Source organism: Trichosurus vulpecula, chromosome 9, assembly GCF_011100635.1.
Source record: "Trichosurus vulpecula isolate mTriVul1 chromosome 9, mTriVul1.pri, whole genome shotgun sequence".
Classification (NCBI taxonomy): domain Eukaryota; kingdom Metazoa; phylum Chordata; class Mammalia; order Diprotodontia; family Phalangeridae; genus Trichosurus; species Trichosurus vulpecula.
The window spans coordinates 177,193,608-177,213,339 of NC_050581.1; the positions used below are offsets into that span (position 1 = coordinate 177,193,608).

Below are 19,732 nucleotides of genomic sequence, written 5' to 3' on the forward strand. Positions count from 1 at the left end.
GCACAAAGGGGCTTAATAAATGCTTGTTGATTGATTAAATAATGACTTGGGAAATCAGTATAGTATGGTGGCTGGCACATTGGGTGTGGCAGGAAATCTGAGACTAAAGTCCTGTCTTAAGTACTTACCAGCTGTGTGATCCTGAGAAAGTCACTTAAGAGTCTCTGAGTCTCAGTCCCTTCTTCTGTAAAGTTAGAAGTAATGGCATTTACCTCATGGGGTCATCGTGAGGTTCAGATGAGATGAGAGATATAAAGCAAATCATAAACCTTTTAAATCACTCTATAAATATGGGGTTGGGCCAGTTAGGTGGCTCAAGTGCAGAGTGCCAGGCCTGGAGTCAGGAAGACTAATCTTCCTGAGTTCAAATCTGACCTCAGACATTTAATGGCTGGGTCACCCTGGGCAAGTCACTTCACCCTGTTTGCCTCAGTTTCCTCATCTGTACAATGAGCTGGAAAAGGAAATGGCAAATCACTGCGGTATCTTTGCCAAGAAAACCCCAAATGGGGTCATAGAGAGTCAGGCACTGAAACAAAATCATCATCAACAACAAAATATGGGTTATTACTGCTCTTCTCAGGATGCTGGCATTTATTTTCATCAGAATCTATTTCAATGCCAGGAGAGTATGTGAAATAACATTTAGGGTACTTGGTAGCTTAGAAGGTGGGGATCTGTTCATCGTCCCACCCACTTAGAAGTAATTACCTTGGTTAGATAACAGCACTTATTAATTGGCTCACTCAATCCAGACTGAGTTAATAGAGCCAGTAAACCACCTTTCATTTGAGAGAGTTAGTCATGCCCTAAAGGATTTGTATAAAGGGAAAGAAACTATCTCAGAACCAGATAGAGATGCTCAGTGTTTGGATAGATGGACTGGAAAGATTAGGGTCTTACTGAGCTAAGCCCAGAATCAACCACCCTGGGGCAATCAGGGAGAGGATCAGAGAAGGTTAGACCCAGCTACAGCAGAAAAGGAGTGTATAGAGGAGAGCCTTAACCTCATTGAAATTTTTGAGAAGACCCAAGCTGACACCAAGTCTTGAGAAAAGGTCTGCTCTTTCCCCAACTTACTCTCCAGGTATGAGTCTGTTCATATATGCTAAAACATAATACTCAGACCTTTCCAGGAACTTGAATTTTGGTCCCATCCGCAGAGACCAGAGGGCCCAAGTAATTTCCCTAACTGGGTCCTCAGAGTAATTCTGATTGAATTTCCAACTTTTTCTCTGAAATAAATTACCCAACATTTCAAGGAACCAAGTGAACCTTAGGTAGGAGCCATAATGCTATCCATTGTGTTAAAATAAACTAATTATCGTAGATAAACATTAAGTCTTGAGGGGAGGAGCTATTTTTGTCTTCATAAACACCACACAGTCATTTGGTTCTCACCCCACTCCCCACCCCCCTGCCTTACTTTGGTGTGTGTGTGTGTGTGTGTGTGTGTATACCTGTGATTTCATCACAGTACCTTCCTCTTCCAAAACAGATCCAGACTTTCTCTTTAAGTTTTCATCTCTGGGATTTTCCAAGTATATCATGTCATCTGCAAAAAGAGGTTTTATTGATTTGTTTCTCATTCTGATTCTTTCTATTTCTTTTTATTCTCTTATTGCTATTGCTAGGATTTCCAATACAATATTGATTAATGTTGGTGACAGTGGGCATCCTTGTTTCACAGCTGACCCGTGTTACAGGGAAGGCTTCTAGCTGGTCCCCATTACAAATAATGCTTGCTGATGGTTTTAGGTGAAGGCTGTTTTATCAGTTTAAGGAAGAATCCATTTATACCTATATTTTCAAGTGTTTTAACAGAAATGAATGTTGTAAGCTTTATTAAAAACTTGCTTTATTTCATAAGTTCAGAATGATTTTTTTTTTAAAGGAGTTGTCATCTGAGGGGGTTGGTTGGGGATCCTCAGAGATCAAGTTATTTGCCCTGGGCCCTTCAGTCAGTGTTTGAGAGGCAAGTCTTTGGGATTCAGAGGTCAGTTCTCTGTTCACCACACCGTGCTGCCTCTCATGGACATAAGAGATCCAATAAATACTTGATCTGAACCAAATTGAACTGAATTTGATATCATTCCCAAATCACAGAATTGGTCATCTGATCCAACTGCTGCCTGTTCAAGAATACCTAGTACAACATACCGGACAAATGATAAATCAGCTTTTGCTTAAAGCCCTCTATGAGTAGTAACCACTTCTTTGGGAGGCCACCCATCCCCCTCTTAGAGAGCTATGATTGTCAAGAAGTCTCTCCTTGTCCGAAGCCTACATTCGCCTCTTTGTACGTCATGGTGACTAGCCCAAACAAGAAGGCAGAAAGGCTTGTTGGCTCAGAATATTATATTATAAAAAAAAGTCCTGACATTTCTGGCATGATAAGGGCATAGAATTTTAAAGGAAAAAGAGTTCCTAACAACCACCTAGTGGTTCATTTTATGGATGAAGAAATTATGGGCCAGAACGGTCAAATAATTTGCTGAGGGTCACAGAGGTAATAAGATAGAAGAGCTATGATTGGAATCCAGGTTCTTTTTTGCCCTTTTTAGGACAGTGGAGTTTTGGTTTTAAAACTGCAGGATGTAGTCATCGGCTTTCTGCAGAAGTAACTAGTGATATGGGCTTCCTTCTTTCCCTTGAAAGGAAGCTTTGAAGCTCACTCATTGAAATGCCGTCTGCATATTTTTTTTCTTGTTTGTATTTGCCATCAGAATTCATAAGATAGTCTCTCCTTCTGGCCAATATCTACTAAAAATATTTAAATGAGCTAATACAAACAGTGGCTAGTGAGGGCATTATGTTAGTGCTTTCTTTCCCTTTCTTTTCATCCTGTTTTCAAAAGCAACTTTTTTCTTCCAAAAAAAATCTTCTGACTTAGAAAGCTCGAGCATATGGAAGCCCAAAGCAGCTGGAGGTCATGTTTTGCTGGGATATTTTGCTTCAGAGTCTTTGGAATTTGAGTTATGAAGGTGCTCCTTCTTTTTCCTTTCAACTAACCAAGTTTTGAGAGAGATATAGGAGCTGAATATATTTTCCAACATCTTCCCTTTTGAAGGAGTCGATCTGACAGATCGTTTTGATGCCTTCTGCCAAATAAAATCTAAGTCAGTCAGGCTTTCATTAAGCTTTAAGTGCCCAGAACTGTTTTAAGCAATGAAGCCAGAATGGTTGTACTTTCATTTTTAGAAAATATCCAATGTCAAGCTGTGATTCCACTGGCCATTAAGTGAGGCATGGCATTTATAACTATGGAGGTGATAGGGGTCGGTTTTGGTCACGGCACATCTGGAGTGGTGTGTTTGGTTCTGGGCACCTCATTTTGGGAAGAACATTATTAAGTCTTGGAGAAGCATCCAGAGCGAGGTAACCAGGGTGGTGAAGGACCTTGAGTTCATGACATGAATGTTTGTTGAAGGGACTGGGATTGCTTAGCCTAGAAAAGCAAAGATATGATAGCTGTCTTCAAATCATTCATTCTATGTGTCCCTGGAGTAGAATGGGCAGAAGTTACAAAGACAGATTTAGAGTTGATGAGAGAGAAAACTCTTTTACATCGTAGCTTAATTAACTACCTGATTGGGAGACTGAATCATGGGTCACCTTAGGAGATAGTAAGTCCTCTTTCAGTGGAAAGCTGTACACAGTGGCTAGGAAGGCCATCTGTTGGGTAGATTGTAAAAAAAAATGGGGGTTGGGCCACATGGTCTCTGAGGACCCTTCCCCTACTGAGCTTCTGTGATTCCAAATGCGGTTTCTCTCACCCTGTTTCTTTTCTTTTTTTTTTTTTCTGTTCCACAGATTCTGGAGAACAAGACGAGCACAATCCCCACAGTACAAGAGAGACAACCTTGCCATCTGTGAATAATAGCATCACCACTGTTCCCATCACGGAACCATCTCAGAAGCTCCCTCAATACCTACCTCTTTGTTCAGAGGAAAACTTAGGTCCTCTACCTGAAAACTGGGAGATGGCCTATACCGAAAATGGAGAAGTCTATTTTATAGAGTAAAGTATACTCCTCTTTCTTCTCTCTATGTATGTGCGTCTTCCGAGGTTACAGATAGAAGCCAAGTCTGAACTAACTGACTGACTGCTGAGTATATAACATGGGATGATCAGATAGAAATTTATGTCTTTTTTAAGAGGTTTTCATGGAGTTTTGCAGTTCACCCAAAGAGTGAACAGAGCATTCATTCTGATCCTTTCATTAAGTCTGAAGAGACTGAGAGAATGAGGTTAATCGTTTCCCAAAAGAAAGAAGGCCTCAAGTGGAAAACTGATGACTAAGCACTTTGGGAATCAGGAATCCCTTTGTAGGAAATTTAATTTAGGCCTTAGAGGAGTGGCACCTGCAGCCGCCTGTGAGAAGTCCATCATATCCCCCTCTCCCTTCCCCCCAGGAGCAGGAGGAAAAGAATATTGGTATGGTCCTTTTTCTTTATCCACTGAGGCAAGGTAATACATAGAAAAGAGCACTGACTTGAGGGTCAGAGCATTTATGTTCAAATCCACCCCCACCCCAATAGTACCTATGTGACCTTGAGCATGTTGCTTAACCTCCGTGAGACTCGGTTTTCTCATCTATAAAGTGAAGGAGTTGGACCAGCTTCTGAGTTTGTTTCTACTTCCAGATCTATGATCCTCCCATTCTAAGTCAAAATGCTCCATCCAGACTTGGATAGGAGTCATCATTGTTATTGTGAAGTCGTTTTTTTTGGGTCATGTCTGACTTTTCATGAGCCCGTTTGGGATTTCCTTGGCAAATGTATTGGAGTAGTTTGCCATTTCTTTCTCCGGCTCATTTTACAGATGAACAAACTGAGGCAAACAGGGTGAAGTGGCTTGCCCAGTGTCACACAGCTAGGAAGTGTCTGAGGTCAAATTTGAACTCAGCAAGATGAGTTAAGGCCAGGCATTATCCACTGCACCACCTAGCTGCCTTATGGGAGGGATAAGTTGTGTACTCTCATCACTGGTTTTTAATGAAGATTGTAAAAGTCCTTCAGAGAAAGGAACTATGGAGTCTAAATGCAGATCAAAGCATGCTATTTTCTTTTTTGTTTTGTTTTTTTCTTTCTCACGATTTTTCCCTTTTGTTCTGATTCTTTCACAACATGACTAATGTGGAAATAAGTTTAATATGATTGTACATGTATAGCCTATATCAGATTGCATGCCATCTTGGGGAGGGGAGAGGGAAATGGGGGAGGATTTAGAACTCAAAATCTTATAAAAATGAATGTTGAAAACTAAAAGTTAAGTTAATTAATTAATGGAAAAAAGAGACTAAGTGCCTTAGTGGGTCATGGAGCTAGAAAGACCTGGGTTCAAGCCCTGCCTATGACATATATTGGTTTTGTCACCCTGGGCAATTCATTTGACCTCTCTCACTGTCACCAGGCAACTCTAAGATACAAGTTAAAGCAGAGTTGTTGATCTGAGTTATTAAGGACATTTCCAAACTGAGAATTGGCTATACTAATGAACTCATGGGTCCAGATTTAAAAAAAGAAAATAAGTACCCAATGAATGCAGAATAAAGACCCACTCATTCAAAGCCTAAGCATCACCTGTTAACTTGGTGTGGCTTCTACCAGGCCTGTTGGAGCTCTTGGGCATCAGCAGCTGTGCCTTCAGCATTTGTTGTCTTCTGTAATGGAGACGATGGGGTCCTTGTTGATTTTGGACTTAGAGTCTGGGAAACCCGAGCACAAAAGCTGCGTCTTACACTTGGTTAGCTATGTTACCGTAGGCAAATCTCTTAACCCATTTGAGCCTTTGGCACTTCTTTATAAGTTATAAATGGATCGTGTCTGTTGTTAGATATGAATCAGCCTGTACTGAAATCATAGAGCCTTGACTCACTGCTTCATCACCCTGAAGTGCACAGGACAGTGCACTGTGCAGAGCAGATGTCCCATAAATGTTTGCTGAATTAAATAGAATGACATTTGGGGGAAAAACAAACAAAAAAACAAACACTTGTACAAAACAGGACCAGCATCATGACAGTTTTCCTGATATGGAAAACTCGTCTTGATAAAATTCTTGGTTATAGTTGCTTAGGTGGTGTTGAAAAGGTGGATATTTTGGTCAGGAATACTTCTCTGCTGGGAGTTGGGGGGAGCTAATGCTAAATTAGCAACTTTAGTACATTGGAAGCCCTTGGCTCACCAGTCATAAGCAGAGATGGCCTTTGGCGCCTGCCATTGTTTGGATGACTTAATGTGTCCTTGAGAATGGTACAAAGCAGGTGACTGCTATTGCTGCTGATGAGTAGAAGGTACCACCTTTATTAGACATTACAGTACTTGGGGCATGCTATTTGTTTTAAATTACATTTCTGAGTAATAAGAATTTTTGGTTTTGTTTCATGATGTCCTTCATCCTGAAACATTGATTATCATCCTAGGGCCTCAGTTTGGGTCCAAAATTATGTTTTTGATGAATCTGAGTCCAAGGAGTGCTTTCTTTCTTCCTTTCTTTCTTCCTTCCTTCCTTCCTTTCTTCCTTCCTTCCTTCCTTCCTTCCTTCCTTCCTTCCTTCCTTCCTTCCTTCCTTCCCTCCCTCCCTCCCTCCTTTCTTTCTTTCTTTCTTTCTTTCTTTCTTTCTTTCTTTCTTTCTTACTTTCTTTCTTTCTTTCCTCTCTCCTTCCCTCTCCCCTCCCTCCCTCCCACCCTTCCTTCCTTCCCTCCTCTTTTCAAAGATTAATTACATTTGATGCCATGAGAAAGTGTTCATTGCTTGACTGATTGAAATGTGGCAGAAAGTACATTGGGTTTGGTGTCCAAAGGCTGAGGTTCAAATCCTGGCTGTTCCACTGATTTTCTATCCCTAACCCCTCTGGATTATAGATTCCTCAACCATGAAATGGGGAGGGTTGGGTGAGGTGACCTCAAGGTCACAGGTTTTTAATCTCAGATCCACAGATAGATTTCAAGGCATGAGTGGTAAGGGGTAGAGTGTGTAAACTTGAATGGAAGAAAGCTTGCATATTTTCCCTAACTTCTAATTAAAACTGAGCATTTCCTTCAGTTATTTAAAAAACAAAACAAAACTTCTGAGAAGGGCTTTACCAGACTGCCAAAAGGGGCTAAAAAGGTGAAGAAGAGCTTTCAGGTCCTTTCCGTAGCTAAAGATAGATGGCAACTGGGGCAGTGCAGTGGGTGGAGCAGGCCAAGTTCAAATGGAGCCTCACGTCTGCCTCTGTTTCCTTATCTGTAGAAAGAGGATAATAATAACACCCACTTCTCAGGGTGGTTTTGGGGATAAAATAGGATATTTGTGAAGTGCTTTGCAAGCTTTAAAATACTACGTAAATGCTGTTATTATTATCTTTAAATCTGATACTATTATCAGTATGATACTCATGCAGACCTTTAAGGAATCATTTTCAAAGCCCAGATTTGCTCTTAAACATCATGAGGGCAGAGACCTCACTCTCTTCACCACCTTTGCCTGAGTGCCTGACATAGTACTCTCTACATAGTACTAAAGTAGGTGCTTTAATGAATGTTTGTTGAATTAAATTGAATATTGGCCGCTCCCTCACACAACGACACTTTGAACTCCCTTGTAACTTACATGGGCAAGTCACTTAGCCTTAATGGATCCTAGTTTTCTCATCTCTGAAATAAAATGATGGGACTTGATGCTTTCTGAGGGCCCTTCTGCCTCCAAAGCTATGATCTAATGTGGTTTCATATTAATCACATTTATATAGCACTTTAAAGTCAATAAAGCACCCTTCTCCCTGTGACCCTTTGAGATAAGGACTGTAAGTATTACTATACATGCCCATTTTATGGATAAAAAAAAGTAAGGCTTAGAAAAGTTACTTGCCCCATGGTCAAACATCTAGCAAGATGTCAGCTGGGATAGAAAGTGTTATCTCTGGACTGCATGTAGTTCTTTTTCAACCACACCAGACTTCATCTGCAGGGCTAATGTAATCTTAGCTGGCAACCAAGAAAGCTGAAAGACTTATTATGATCCCAACATATCCAATATGTTTCTGAAAGATTTTACTAATGCATTTGAACCTTAACCGAATGAAGCCCTTGTGAAAATCACCCAGTTGGATGGCATCCCTCTGAAAACAATTGGTCAGGAGGGCTTAAATTCTCCAAACTTTTTGAGCAAAGCTCCATTTACTACGGTAATTTTGTATTGCCTGCAATGTTTCTAAAGTACAATCTAGAAGTCTGAGATTAATGAAAGACATTAGGGGCTTTGAAGTACAAGAATGAATTAAAGTGCTTTCATTCACTCTGCAAGAGAATTGCTACGCAGCATAATGAGGGAAATACCAGGCCTTCCATTCAAACTCCAACCTCCTGGTTTTAAGTCAGAAGGTACACACACACACACACACACACACACACACGTACACGCACACGCACACTCACTCTGCCAGTCTGTAAATAATAAAGGCTTCCACTTATCCCAGCTAAAAGGAATTTCATTCTAATGGTTCTGCAAAGATGACATTGATATTCAGACTGAGCCCATGTGTGAGTTAGAGCTGGGAAGAAATCGTAATCATATTTGTTCCTTTGGATAGGATGTTGTCCTCCAAGTGGGGAGACTCAAGGGCAAGTCTCATCTCTTACATATACTGGCTGCATGATCCTGGGTCAGTCACTGAACTTCGGTGCTCAGCGTCGCTCCCTATGCCTGTGAATGACAGACAAGGTCCCGACCTGCAGGGGTGGAGGGAGCTCCCCCTCTGAGTTTGATGTAGTAATGAAATCCTATGCCAATAGTAGTATGGAAAAGGTTGAAATTATAAATCTTGTTCATGGGGTTTTCACGTGTATTTTATTTTCTCTTTTGGTCACAAAAACGAGCTAATGCCTGCCTCCCAGGGTTGACAGGGCCCTGGGGATATAATGTGTGTGAAAGCATGGATCTAGCCTCCAGTAAATATCTGTAGGTAGTTGAATGGTGGGAAATCTTCCCACTTTTACCTGATCGACAACTAAAGTGGGCTCTTGTCTTTTCATTCTACTTTCTTGTCCTGTGTGTGTGTGTGTGTGTGAGAGAGAGAGACTTGTCTTTCATTCTACTACACGTCCCAAGGGAAGTAAGTAGTGAGGTCTAGAATCAGGTAGGTGGTCCAACGGATAGAGTGCCGGGCCTGGAGTCAGGAGGACCTGAGTTCAGTTCTGGCTTCGGTCACTTCTTAGCCGTGTGATCACGGGCATATAACTTCACATCTGTTTGCCTCTGTTTCCACATCTGTAAAATGGGGATAATAATGGCCCCGACCTCCTGAGTTTTTGTGAAGCTCAAATGATATATTTGTGTAGCAGTTTTGTAAACCTTAAAGCACTATATAAATGCAAGCTATATTATCATTATTACTACTGTTATCACTACTACTACTGTTACTACGACTACCTCTTTTATTACTACTACTACTGTTACCGTTACTAGTACAACTGCTACTGCAGTGCAAAGAATATATGATTTGTGATTGGAAAACTAGTATTTATGTATATGCTCTGCCCTGCAATATCTCTTTGGCCTCACTTCCCCCCATCTGTTAAATGAGGAAGGATGATAACAATGAGCAATAATAATAAATAGCTGGCATTTCTGTAGCACTTTAATGTTTGCAAAAGTACTTTACAAATGTTACCTCATTTGATCCTCATAATGATCCTAGGAGGTAGGTACCATCATCCGCATTTTACAGATGAGGAAATGGACTGACCCAGGGTCACAAAGCTAGTGTCTGAGGCTGATTGGAACTCAGGTCTTCTTGATTCCAGGTATAGCCCTCTATCTGCTGCACCATCTGGTTGCCTCTGAGGCTCCTTCCAGTCCTGAACCTGTGGTTCCAGTGATGTAGAACACGCATAGCTGAGGAAACTGAGGAATAGGGTTGTCCATGGTCATGCTCCTTTTACACTGTTGTTCTAGTCTTAGGGTTTGTCCTGCAAAATACAGTTGTCTTTCCACTCCATTTCTCTTAAGAAAAAAAAATGTCGATGACTTTAATACCCTTAAGTAATCTGTTACAGATCCCTACTTTGTTCTTAATCCTTTTTTTTTTTTAACTAGACCAATGATTTCATCTTCCCCAAGGAGGAATTTCTCCTCCCAATGCATATCTACAGTTTTTCCTCAACTTAAAGTCTTAGAATGTTGCCTGGGGCAATGAGAAGTTAAGTGACTGGCCTAGGGTCATACAGTCACTATGAGACCAAGTAGGTCTTCCTGACTCTTAGCCAGTATTTTATCCATTATTTATGTCAGACTGCTTTTCCTTATAGACTACTTTCCCTTGTGAGTGTTTGAAAGAACATTAGGAGAGCAAATACCACAACTAGCCCCCCTCTTCCTTCCCCCTCACCCCCCTAAGGCAGGAAAGAGTTAGATAATTCACCCTCTGTTCACTTCTCTCTCTGCCATGGTTGCTGGTGTGATTTGAGTTTTAGGTTAAATTCATTGTCAGTTCTTTTTTCAATTGACTTCATCTGAACCTATCCCCATCCCTTTTATGGAGGACAGTATCTGGCGTGTTGGGCTGGGGCCATGCAGGCAGTCTATGTTTGTCTCTCCCATTTAGAATGTGAGCTCTTGGAAGGTGCTTTTAGTACATCCCCAGCCCTTAGAACAGTGCCTGGAACATCACAAGCTCTTAATAAATTCTTATTGATTTATTGACTGATTATTATCAGGCTTGGGCACAAAATGGAAGCAGAGAGAGCTAGATGTTTTTCTTTCCTTGCAAATTCTACATCAGTTTATTAACAAGGGCCCTCTCTCCCTCTCTGCTTTTCAGCCACAACACAAAAACAACATCTTGGCTAGACCCTCGGTGCCTGACCAAACAACAGAAGCCTCTGGAAGAATGTGAAGATGATGGTAAGGGGTGATGAGAGAACATTACTTTTGGCTTTAGGGGCTGAGGTTTTTAAAAATACTTGTGAAAGAATGTAGTAACCAACATGCATGTGTGTTATTGGAATAATTTCTTATAGAAAAACACTGTGAACATGATCTGTAAGTGCATTCGTAAGGAAAGTTTTGCAGAATCATGATTTTTTTTTTAAATATGTAGACTGGTGAGTTCTAAAGCTATAGGATATACATCTACTTGTGTTTCATAAACGTGATAATCTGTCTTTATCCACTTAGTTTTTGTTGTGTGGATGGTTAGACCAAACTCTACTGAGCTCTTATAACTTCACCCTGAATCCATAGGTCCCATTGAGCACTTGAATTGACTACTGCCTCTCTACACCCCTGGCCTAGCACCATTGTAGCTTGTTATCTACCTAGAAATATGGCCTCAAGGTCATCTCCAGAGATGCATAAATATTTGAAGGATCTGTGGTTTGGTCAGTGAGAGAAATTCCTGGTATTGTAACTTCCACTGACAATCTAACTTGCAACTCCTCTGACTTAGTAGGAATTTGCCTGATATACCCAGAAGTTTATTATCTTCCAAAGCGTCCACTTGTTAGAGTCATTTCTTACTTTGGCTAGTACCCTATTCTGCTTCAGGAAAACAGCTAAAAAGTGTCGTATTTTGAGTTAGAAGAACTTGATACAGATATCATCTCTATTGCTATCAAGAGACCTCTCTGCCCCTGAATTCCATCATCTATAAAATAAAAACATAGGACTAGATGGTCTCTAAGATATTTTTTAGCTCCCAATCTATGATCCAAAGACTTAGGGAAATTTAGAAATCAGTTTTCTCTAAAAAGTCAACTTTTTTCCAATAGAATAATCTCATTAGGACTAAAGAAAGGCCTTGACAAATTTGGGTGTCTTTATGTCAACTGAGAGAAAGCCTCAGGTATGTAAGCAATGCAGTCTTTCAAGAAAGCAGCTGAGTTGTTTCCAATTAAAAACTGCAAATGGCTTATTGGCTGAAGAAGTTCTTAATGAAAATGTGTGCTTAGAATTGTTCTGGCTTGAGTTTCTTTGAAAGGAAATCCGTAGTAAGACACAGTGCTGTGTTTGTTTTTGGCACACTGAAGTCTATTTTGCACATCGCATTGTTCTCTTTTCAACACAAAAGAATTAAAAGGCTGATGTGTTGGCTGGTGGCTACTCCGTGTCAGATTTGAGCTTACCAATCAGTGGTATAATTACCCAAGACACATTGCACTAAGGGATAATAGAACTTTCTGCAATAATCTTCTTATATTGTCCTCGGGTCTTGGTATACATTAAAAGGCAGTGTTGCATTGTGTAGAATGTAAATTCATTTACGATGATTCCTGACTTTACCAGAAGTGTATCTTCCCGTTGTCAAAATAGAGAACTCCCAGGGTAGAAACTCCATGCACCAAGGCAGATTGACCACTTGTCTGTAATTTACAACCTCATAGACTTGCAATGAGAGAGAAGACTAAATATATATGAAGAGAAAGTGAAGTTATGGGAGATAAACTCAATAGTCAGGAAACATTTATTAAGCACCTACTACGTTCCAGGTACTATGCTAAGTGCCAGGGATACAAAAAAAAGCAAAAGTCAGCCCCTCTTCTCAAGGAGCTTCCAGTCTGACGGGGAAGACAACACATAAAGAACTGTGTTCAGACAAGCTGTAGACAGGATAGATTAGAGATAACCAATGGAGGGAGGGCATTAGCTTTAAGTGGGATCAGAAAAGGCTTCTCATAGGAAGTGATTTGCTCCTGGTTATGAACCTGGCATTGCTCTAGACAGAACCTGAACCCACATCTTTCAGATTCCAAGGTGAGCTGCTTATCCGCTCTGACAATACTGTAAAGACAAATACAAGAAGAGGAAACAGAGTGTTGGACATGAATTCGTTATTTACAAGATGTGCAAGCAGCCTCATGAAGGGCATTTCAAAGCATCATAGATTTGAGCTGGAAGGTACCTTTGAGATCACTTCCTACACCGCCTTCGTTTTGCAGATTTCAGAACTGAGATCCGAGGGGTAACACGATTTACCTAAGCTAAAAGGGGTAGCTGGGCCTGGAGTGGAACCAGCACCTTTGACTCCAAATTCAGCAATCTTTCCCTGTACCACATGACCTCAGCGACTTCTTGCTAGAATAAAAAGCCCAGTGAGTCAGTGCCATGACCTAGGCCCATGTTGTATTTTGATTATTTTCTTGACTTTCTCTATGTTTACGAGATGTCAGGAAAAGAGATATTTGCTCTTTGGTGCAATGGTGCAATGGGGTGTCCTGGCTCTTCATGTATATTACATAGCATGTATATTTCCTTATTCAAGATGTCCTAAAAGTCTTAGTGCAGTTTAAGGCTTTGCTTCAGCTCTCCCCCACCCCCGAAGTCCTACTCCAATGTTTCACTGTGTCATGGAAGTAACTCTAGGGTTTCAAAGAAAAGGCTAGTGGTGGGTAAACCCTGCTGTCCTTCCAAGTTGCAAAGGTTTTGGATTGGGTCCCCAGGATGGACTCCATATCTGTTGTCTAAGGATTACTTTCAAGTTCAGAGACACTCATTCTCTGCTTGGCTGTGCAGTGATGGGCTTCTCAGCTCATGACAGTTTTAAAAGACAATCTATTTAATCAAAGAGGGGTTGTGACCTGAACCAGTGGAGAGGATACAATACCCCTACCAGTGAAATCACAGCTCATTGAAATAGCAAAGTAAATAGGTATGCTGTGTAGAGAGAATACCAATTTCTAAGGACATAGAAGGCCATAAAATCTATTCATCTATCAAAGTGCACTGAAGATATTCGGACTTATTTATTTCTCACAGCCGAAAATTCTAATCCTACGTGCAGCCCATGCAATGGTTCATGGTGATCACTGTGAACCCTGATTACTGCTGTACTGAGATGCATAAAAATGCTAGTGATTTCCAGCTCACAAAACGCCATATAACAGAAAGTTTCCAGGTAAGTTTGGCTGAGTCAAGCAGTAACAATAGTGAAGGGTTTCCATTTGAAGAGGGAGTGTGGTACATTAGGGAGGTCAGTAGCCTTGGAGTCAAAGGACCTGGGGTCAAAAAGTCCACCTCTGATACTTACTACCTGCAAGTCACTCCGTCTCTCTGGGCTTCAGTTTCCTTACCCGTAAAATAAGAGGGTTGGACTCAGTGGTCTTGGAGGTGACTTCCAGCTACAAATCTGTGCTTCTGAGACCCTTGGAATGCTCCTTATATTTCTCTTTGTTCACTAGCTCCATAGACAGATGAAGCATATTAAGAGGTTCATGGAGATCAGCCAGTCCAAATTTTTGTTTTTTAGAAGAGACATTGGTCCAGTGATGCTATGACTTCCTAAAGATCACCTAGCTGGTCAAAGAGTTCTTTCGCCTACATGACACTGTCGCTTTTTGCCATTTATCTTACAACAAATATATTTCCATACCAAGTGTAGTTTATCAGGTGTAGGTATGTTGAGTAAGAATTCATCATTGTGGTTTTCCAATTGTGAGCTCCCTGAGGACAGAAACTGTGTTTTGCTTTTTTTTCGTTATCCTATCCTCAGCATTTAGCGCAGTGCCTGGCATATAGTAGGTGCTTAATAAATGCTTATTGACTGACTAACCAAAATTAAAAAATACGTCTGAATAAATTATTCTGAATAAAATATTCTCACACATACACATATACATATATATGGATATATGTCTGTGTGTATGTACCTTTGTACACAAACACTTCTGAAAACCAGCATATAAATATACATATATGCACACATGTACCACTATCAGACTGACAGCTGACAAGTGCCCAGTAACTCATTTACTACTGGCTGCAGTTTGTCATTTGTATTTGTATAAAGTTTCCTCTGATATCATGACGTGAATGTAGTATGTACATAAACTAACATTTTACTATTGGTCACCATGGGTTCCCTACCTATTATCTCATATCTTGATGTCATGAAGTGATTCTGTGAATGTCCTCTAGTATCTCAAAGGTATAGCAAGACCTACTCTTAAAGCCCAGTGTCCAAGACATGAGGACCTGGTCTAGTCTGCTGGTTTTTTATCTGTAATTCGAGTTTCATTCCAGGCACATAACCCATTTGGACCATGTTCCTTTCCCAACCATTACTCAAAGATACACATCTAGATGACATGTTTAGGACAGATCTGATCCCCACAATCAAAACTTTGGTTTGCAATTATTAATTATTTGGTTAAGCTTTTCAATTCTGTTCAAGAAATTTGTCTCTAGTGCCTACTATGTGCCTAGAACTGTGCCAAGTAATGTGATGGATACAAATTAAGTACCTGATCCATCCTTGCCATGTTTTTGGAGAAACAAAGCTTATAAATGCACAACTGTGTAGAGGAGATGACAGAATCCCAGTTGGTGTCAAAAGATAAAATTATAGTACTGATCATCGGGAACAGAAGAAACCTAGACTTGTTTTGGGCAGCTGGAATTTTTTTAAAGAACGATCTGGCATGCAAGCACTATTACCCACACTTGTATAAATATGTGGAACCTGGGGTATATCTAGAACAATGTGCATGAAGGTTCTTGTGCTTCCTTGAGATGTCCTAATTGAGTAGAATTACTTTTCAAAGTGTGCATTGGATTGGAGTTCACAATACAGTATGCCTTCTCAATTTGACCTCGCCTTTTATTTTCAATCACTGATAGTCCTTAAAAGTTAAGTAATGTCTTAATTGTGAGTGTAATTGCTTAGCTGATTAGAGGAATATTGAAGGATTAAAAGGAGCGAGATATTAAAAGGCCTGGCAGCTTTATTCCCTCGGAATGAGATCCGTAATAAGTGACTCTCACTTTAGAATGTGGAAATTGCAAAGCCATTTGTCATCTTTTACAACCAATCATATCCTATTTTGACATGCAAGGAAATGATCCCTATAATTATTTTGCCAATACAAGCACTTGACGTTTCATGATTTGCATTGATTGGGGTCTGAAGAGTTCCAAGGGTGGAAATGAGATGAGCCGAGAGCAGGTAAGGTCCAGATAACAAAATCGGGGTGTGGGCTGCTATTTTTTTTCTAAAGGGTGTTTTCTTTCTTGGTGCTGGTGTCTGAATTTTTCTTTTCCTTTCTCCTATCTCATTTCCTGCTCTTCCTTTGGAGAAGAAGGGGTACACACCGAGGAATTGGACAGTGAACTAGGTAAATCTCTTTTCTATCCTTCTGTTTGCTCCATGCTTTAGATTTTATTGTTTTAAGTCTTTAGTGAGTTGCTTAATCCTTGTTTCATTATTTTGCACCTTTCCAATTATGATTTTTGTTTGGACTTATTGCCGAAAGGTCAATTTGATAACCAAATACAGCTGATTCTGCAGTTATAATGAATGGATTCTCTGCAGAAAAGTTCTTAGTAGATGAGGCTTAAGAAAGAAAATAAACTGAGTCTGGGAGAAAGAGCCTAGAAAGGGCAAGGAGAGACCTGGGATTATATTCGGGATCCTCTGATTTTCTGGGAACCATGGAATGAGTTTCCTTGTTCTTTGCCCTTATTTTTTTTTCCCAGACTGGGTCTCCCCATCTTTCCCAGGCTGGACCTCCTGAAGCTACTCCTGGTCCAAATCCCACTGTTGATCAGCACGGGAGCTTTGACATGCCCTGTTTCCAACTTGGGCTGATTTGCCCCTCCTTAGGTAACCAGGCAGTCCCTCAGAATATCCCTTCACAGAACAAATCTCCTTCATAAAAGGATTTGTTCTGTAAAAATTAGACTCAGTCAAAAGGCTGCACCCAAGAACTTAGAAGGTTACATGTGACCTCCAGGCCCCAAGTTCCCCACCCTTGCCTTAGGGGCTCTGCCATATTAATGCTGAATTGAGGGTGGATGCCCAATCTTCATAGCCCACTACAGCTCAGAATTCCCAATCCCAAGAGATCCACCATCCTCAGCCTCCCTGGCAGCAGAGATTACAGACATGTACCACCATGCCTGGCTGCCCTAGTGTTTGAAAAGTTGATGATGGCTACTTTTTCTTATCTGGAGAAGCAGCAGACAAATAAATGCCTCATGAATGAATGAGTAGAAGGAAAGAGAGAGATTCTGTTTTCTGATTGGATTATGGGATTTCCTGTACTTTGGGAAATGACCATCAAAAAATGATGGTAACTCCGTTGTGTTGTAGCTGTGGTCCCTGGCTAGACTTAGCTATGGTTGTAAATTAAGAGCTAAAAGGAGCTTTGTTAGTCTGTGTTCATATACCTCATCAGTCCTTAAATATACTGTTGGAGCTCACTTAGGACAAACTAGATTCACAGATAATCCAAAAATATTTTCTTTTCATTTTTAAATGCAGTTGGACTCTTGTTTGCTTCAGGAGTGAGGGGGATAATTGGTAGCACATTAACATTTTTATTATGTTGAGTTTAAACTATATTGAAATTAATATGTAGCCTCTGAGTGTGTACCACCTAAGGCTTGGATGAGAAAACTCACTGGTCGATATCAGACTCGCAGGAGGCCAGAGAAAATTGAAAATTGACCGGAATAGTCATCTTAGATTCAGGAGATCCTTTAATTATTATTGCCTCTAATGAAACTTTTTGAAATTATGGCCATAGATTGATTAGCGTATAAAAATACCTTAAAATTATATATAAGTACATAATATAGACCTTCACCCCTTCTGGTTTAATTCCATTTTTTTTTCTTTTGGGGGACATACTAGTCACATGTTTGCCCAACAGTTTGTTCAGCCAGGGTTATGCTACACATATCATTTATATCTGGTTTCCTTAATGCCTCGGTTATATTCTATTGTGGATTGATGTGCCAGCAACAGTCAATAAACTATCGACCATTCTATTTTTAAGACATTCAAGAAACTCTTCTTGCGGTCAGTGTGGGAGGAATGACTCTGAGGCTAATCCTATATATTAAGACAATTGGAGAGAAATTACACCAGAACTAATTGGCTCATTCTAACAATATACGACTAAGCCCATTAAAGGGGACAGCACAGTGATCCCATGCCATGATGGGTTATAGGAATTGTTTGTTGAAACAGCCCAAACCACAGTCCTTGGTCCCTGAACAGAAAAGAAATGATCTGAAGGCAATCGTGAACAGGGAGAACAGTGATCGGCTTCGTTGATATCGATCTAAAGTCCTTATTGATACTAAAACAGCTGGGACATTATAGTTAGGGTCAAATGGAAGTTTGCAAAAAGGGAAAGGAAAGCACCACTTATCGCTAGGTCACTTATGAGTTACAGGAGCTGTTGTGTTATCCAGTGCAAGATGAATGATAAAGATGGGGAAGCATGGAGGAAAATAAGATCAAGGTTCTATTTTCATAGCCCTAAAATTTTTTTGATGCTTTCTGGACATACTGGGGCAGCTAGGTGACACCATAGTGCACAGTGCACTGGGACTTTAGTCAAGAGGACTCATCTTCCTGAGTTCAAATCTGGCCTCAAACATTTACTAGTTATGTAACCCTGGGCAAGTCACTTAACCCTGAGTGATTCAGTTTCCTAATTTGTAAAATGAGCTGGAGAAGGAAATGGCAAACCAGTCCAGCATCTTTGCAACTAAAATCCCAAATGGGCCCATGAAGAATTGGATTCCACTGAAATGACTGAACAACCACAAACTCTGGACACACCAGATCCATAGCTAATATGTTATGATTTTACCTGAAAGGGACATATAGGAGAAAGGCAGTGTGAAATAATGAATAGGAAATGGCTCTTAAAGTCAGGTAGGCCTGGATTCCAATTCTGCCTCAGACATAATAGTTGTATGACCTTGAGCAAGTCACTAAACATCCCCAGGGTTCACTTCCTCATCTGTAAAATGAGAGGATTGAACGCATTAACAACAGAAATCCCTTCCATCTCTAAATCTGTGATCTAAGAGTATGCCCGTGTGGTAGTCTAGGCATGATTTAGGCATCTACACATTTTTGGCTGTTCTCATTGAGTCATTTTTCGGTAGCGTACAACTCTCCTTAACCTCTTTTGGGGTTTTCTTGGCAAAGGTCCTGAACAACTTTGCCATTTCCTTCTTCAGCTCATTTTACAGATGAGGAAACTGAGGCAAAGAGCGTTAAATAACATGCCCAGTGTCATACAGCTAGTGAGTGTCTCAGTCTGGATTTGAACTCGGGTCTTTCTGACTCCAAGGCTGGCGCTCTATTCACTGGGCCACCTAGTTGCCTGTCTCTTCACTACTAAGAAGAGAGAGAGAGAGAGAGAGAGAGAGAGAGAGAGAGAGAGAGAGAGACAGAGAGACAGAGACAGAGGGAAGGAGGGAGAGAGAGAGGGAGGGAGGGAGGAAGAGAAGGAAGAAAATGTGTATATCTGTATATGAATGTGTATATATGTATACATATATAATATATCCAATGTACTCTCATGTATGTGTGTATCAACATACACACACATAGTTATTCCCATAAACCTCCTCTACCATTATCCAATATAGCCTATTTCTGTGATAAGTCCTGCTTTCAAAAAAATAGATACTGTGTACTCTCTGTGGACTGTGATGCACAAATAAAAATCTAACATCTCGTACCTTAAGATGTACACATCACTCTGCAGAGGTTATTTCAGATGATGCTCACCACAACTCTATGAGGCAGATGCTGTTATTATCCCATTTAGTGAGTGAGAAACTGAGTCTGGTAGGAGTTAAAGAGACTTCTATCGGGTCAACAGTCTTGTAAGTAACAGAGTTTGAATCCACGTTTTCCTGACTTCACTACCCAACTGAGGTACCGTCTCCCAAAGTGTTACTTTCTAATCTGCCTCTAAGAATGCTGTCTCTCCTGGTGGCCTA

At 40.5% G+C, this 19,732-nt stretch overlaps 1 protein-coding gene across 6 annotated transcripts in view; it reads left to right on the top strand.

The window, feature by feature from the left end:
- Window positions 1-19,732, top strand: part of MAGI1 (membrane associated guanylate kinase, WW and PDZ domain containing 1) — a 709,255-nt gene that overhangs the window by 584,112 nt on the left and 105,411 nt on the right. For all 6 annotated transcript variants that reach the window (XM_036738388.1, XM_036738389.1, XM_036738391.1 and 3 more), the window contains exons 5-7: window positions 3,814-4,021; window positions 10,809-10,891; window positions 16,060-16,095. In XM_036738388.1, the coding sequence (XP_036594283.1) occupies window positions 3,814-4,021; window positions 10,809-10,891; window positions 16,060-16,095 (327 nt within the window). The remainder of the gene's footprint in view (window positions 1-3,813; window positions 4,022-10,808; window positions 10,892-16,059; window positions 16,096-19,732) is intronic.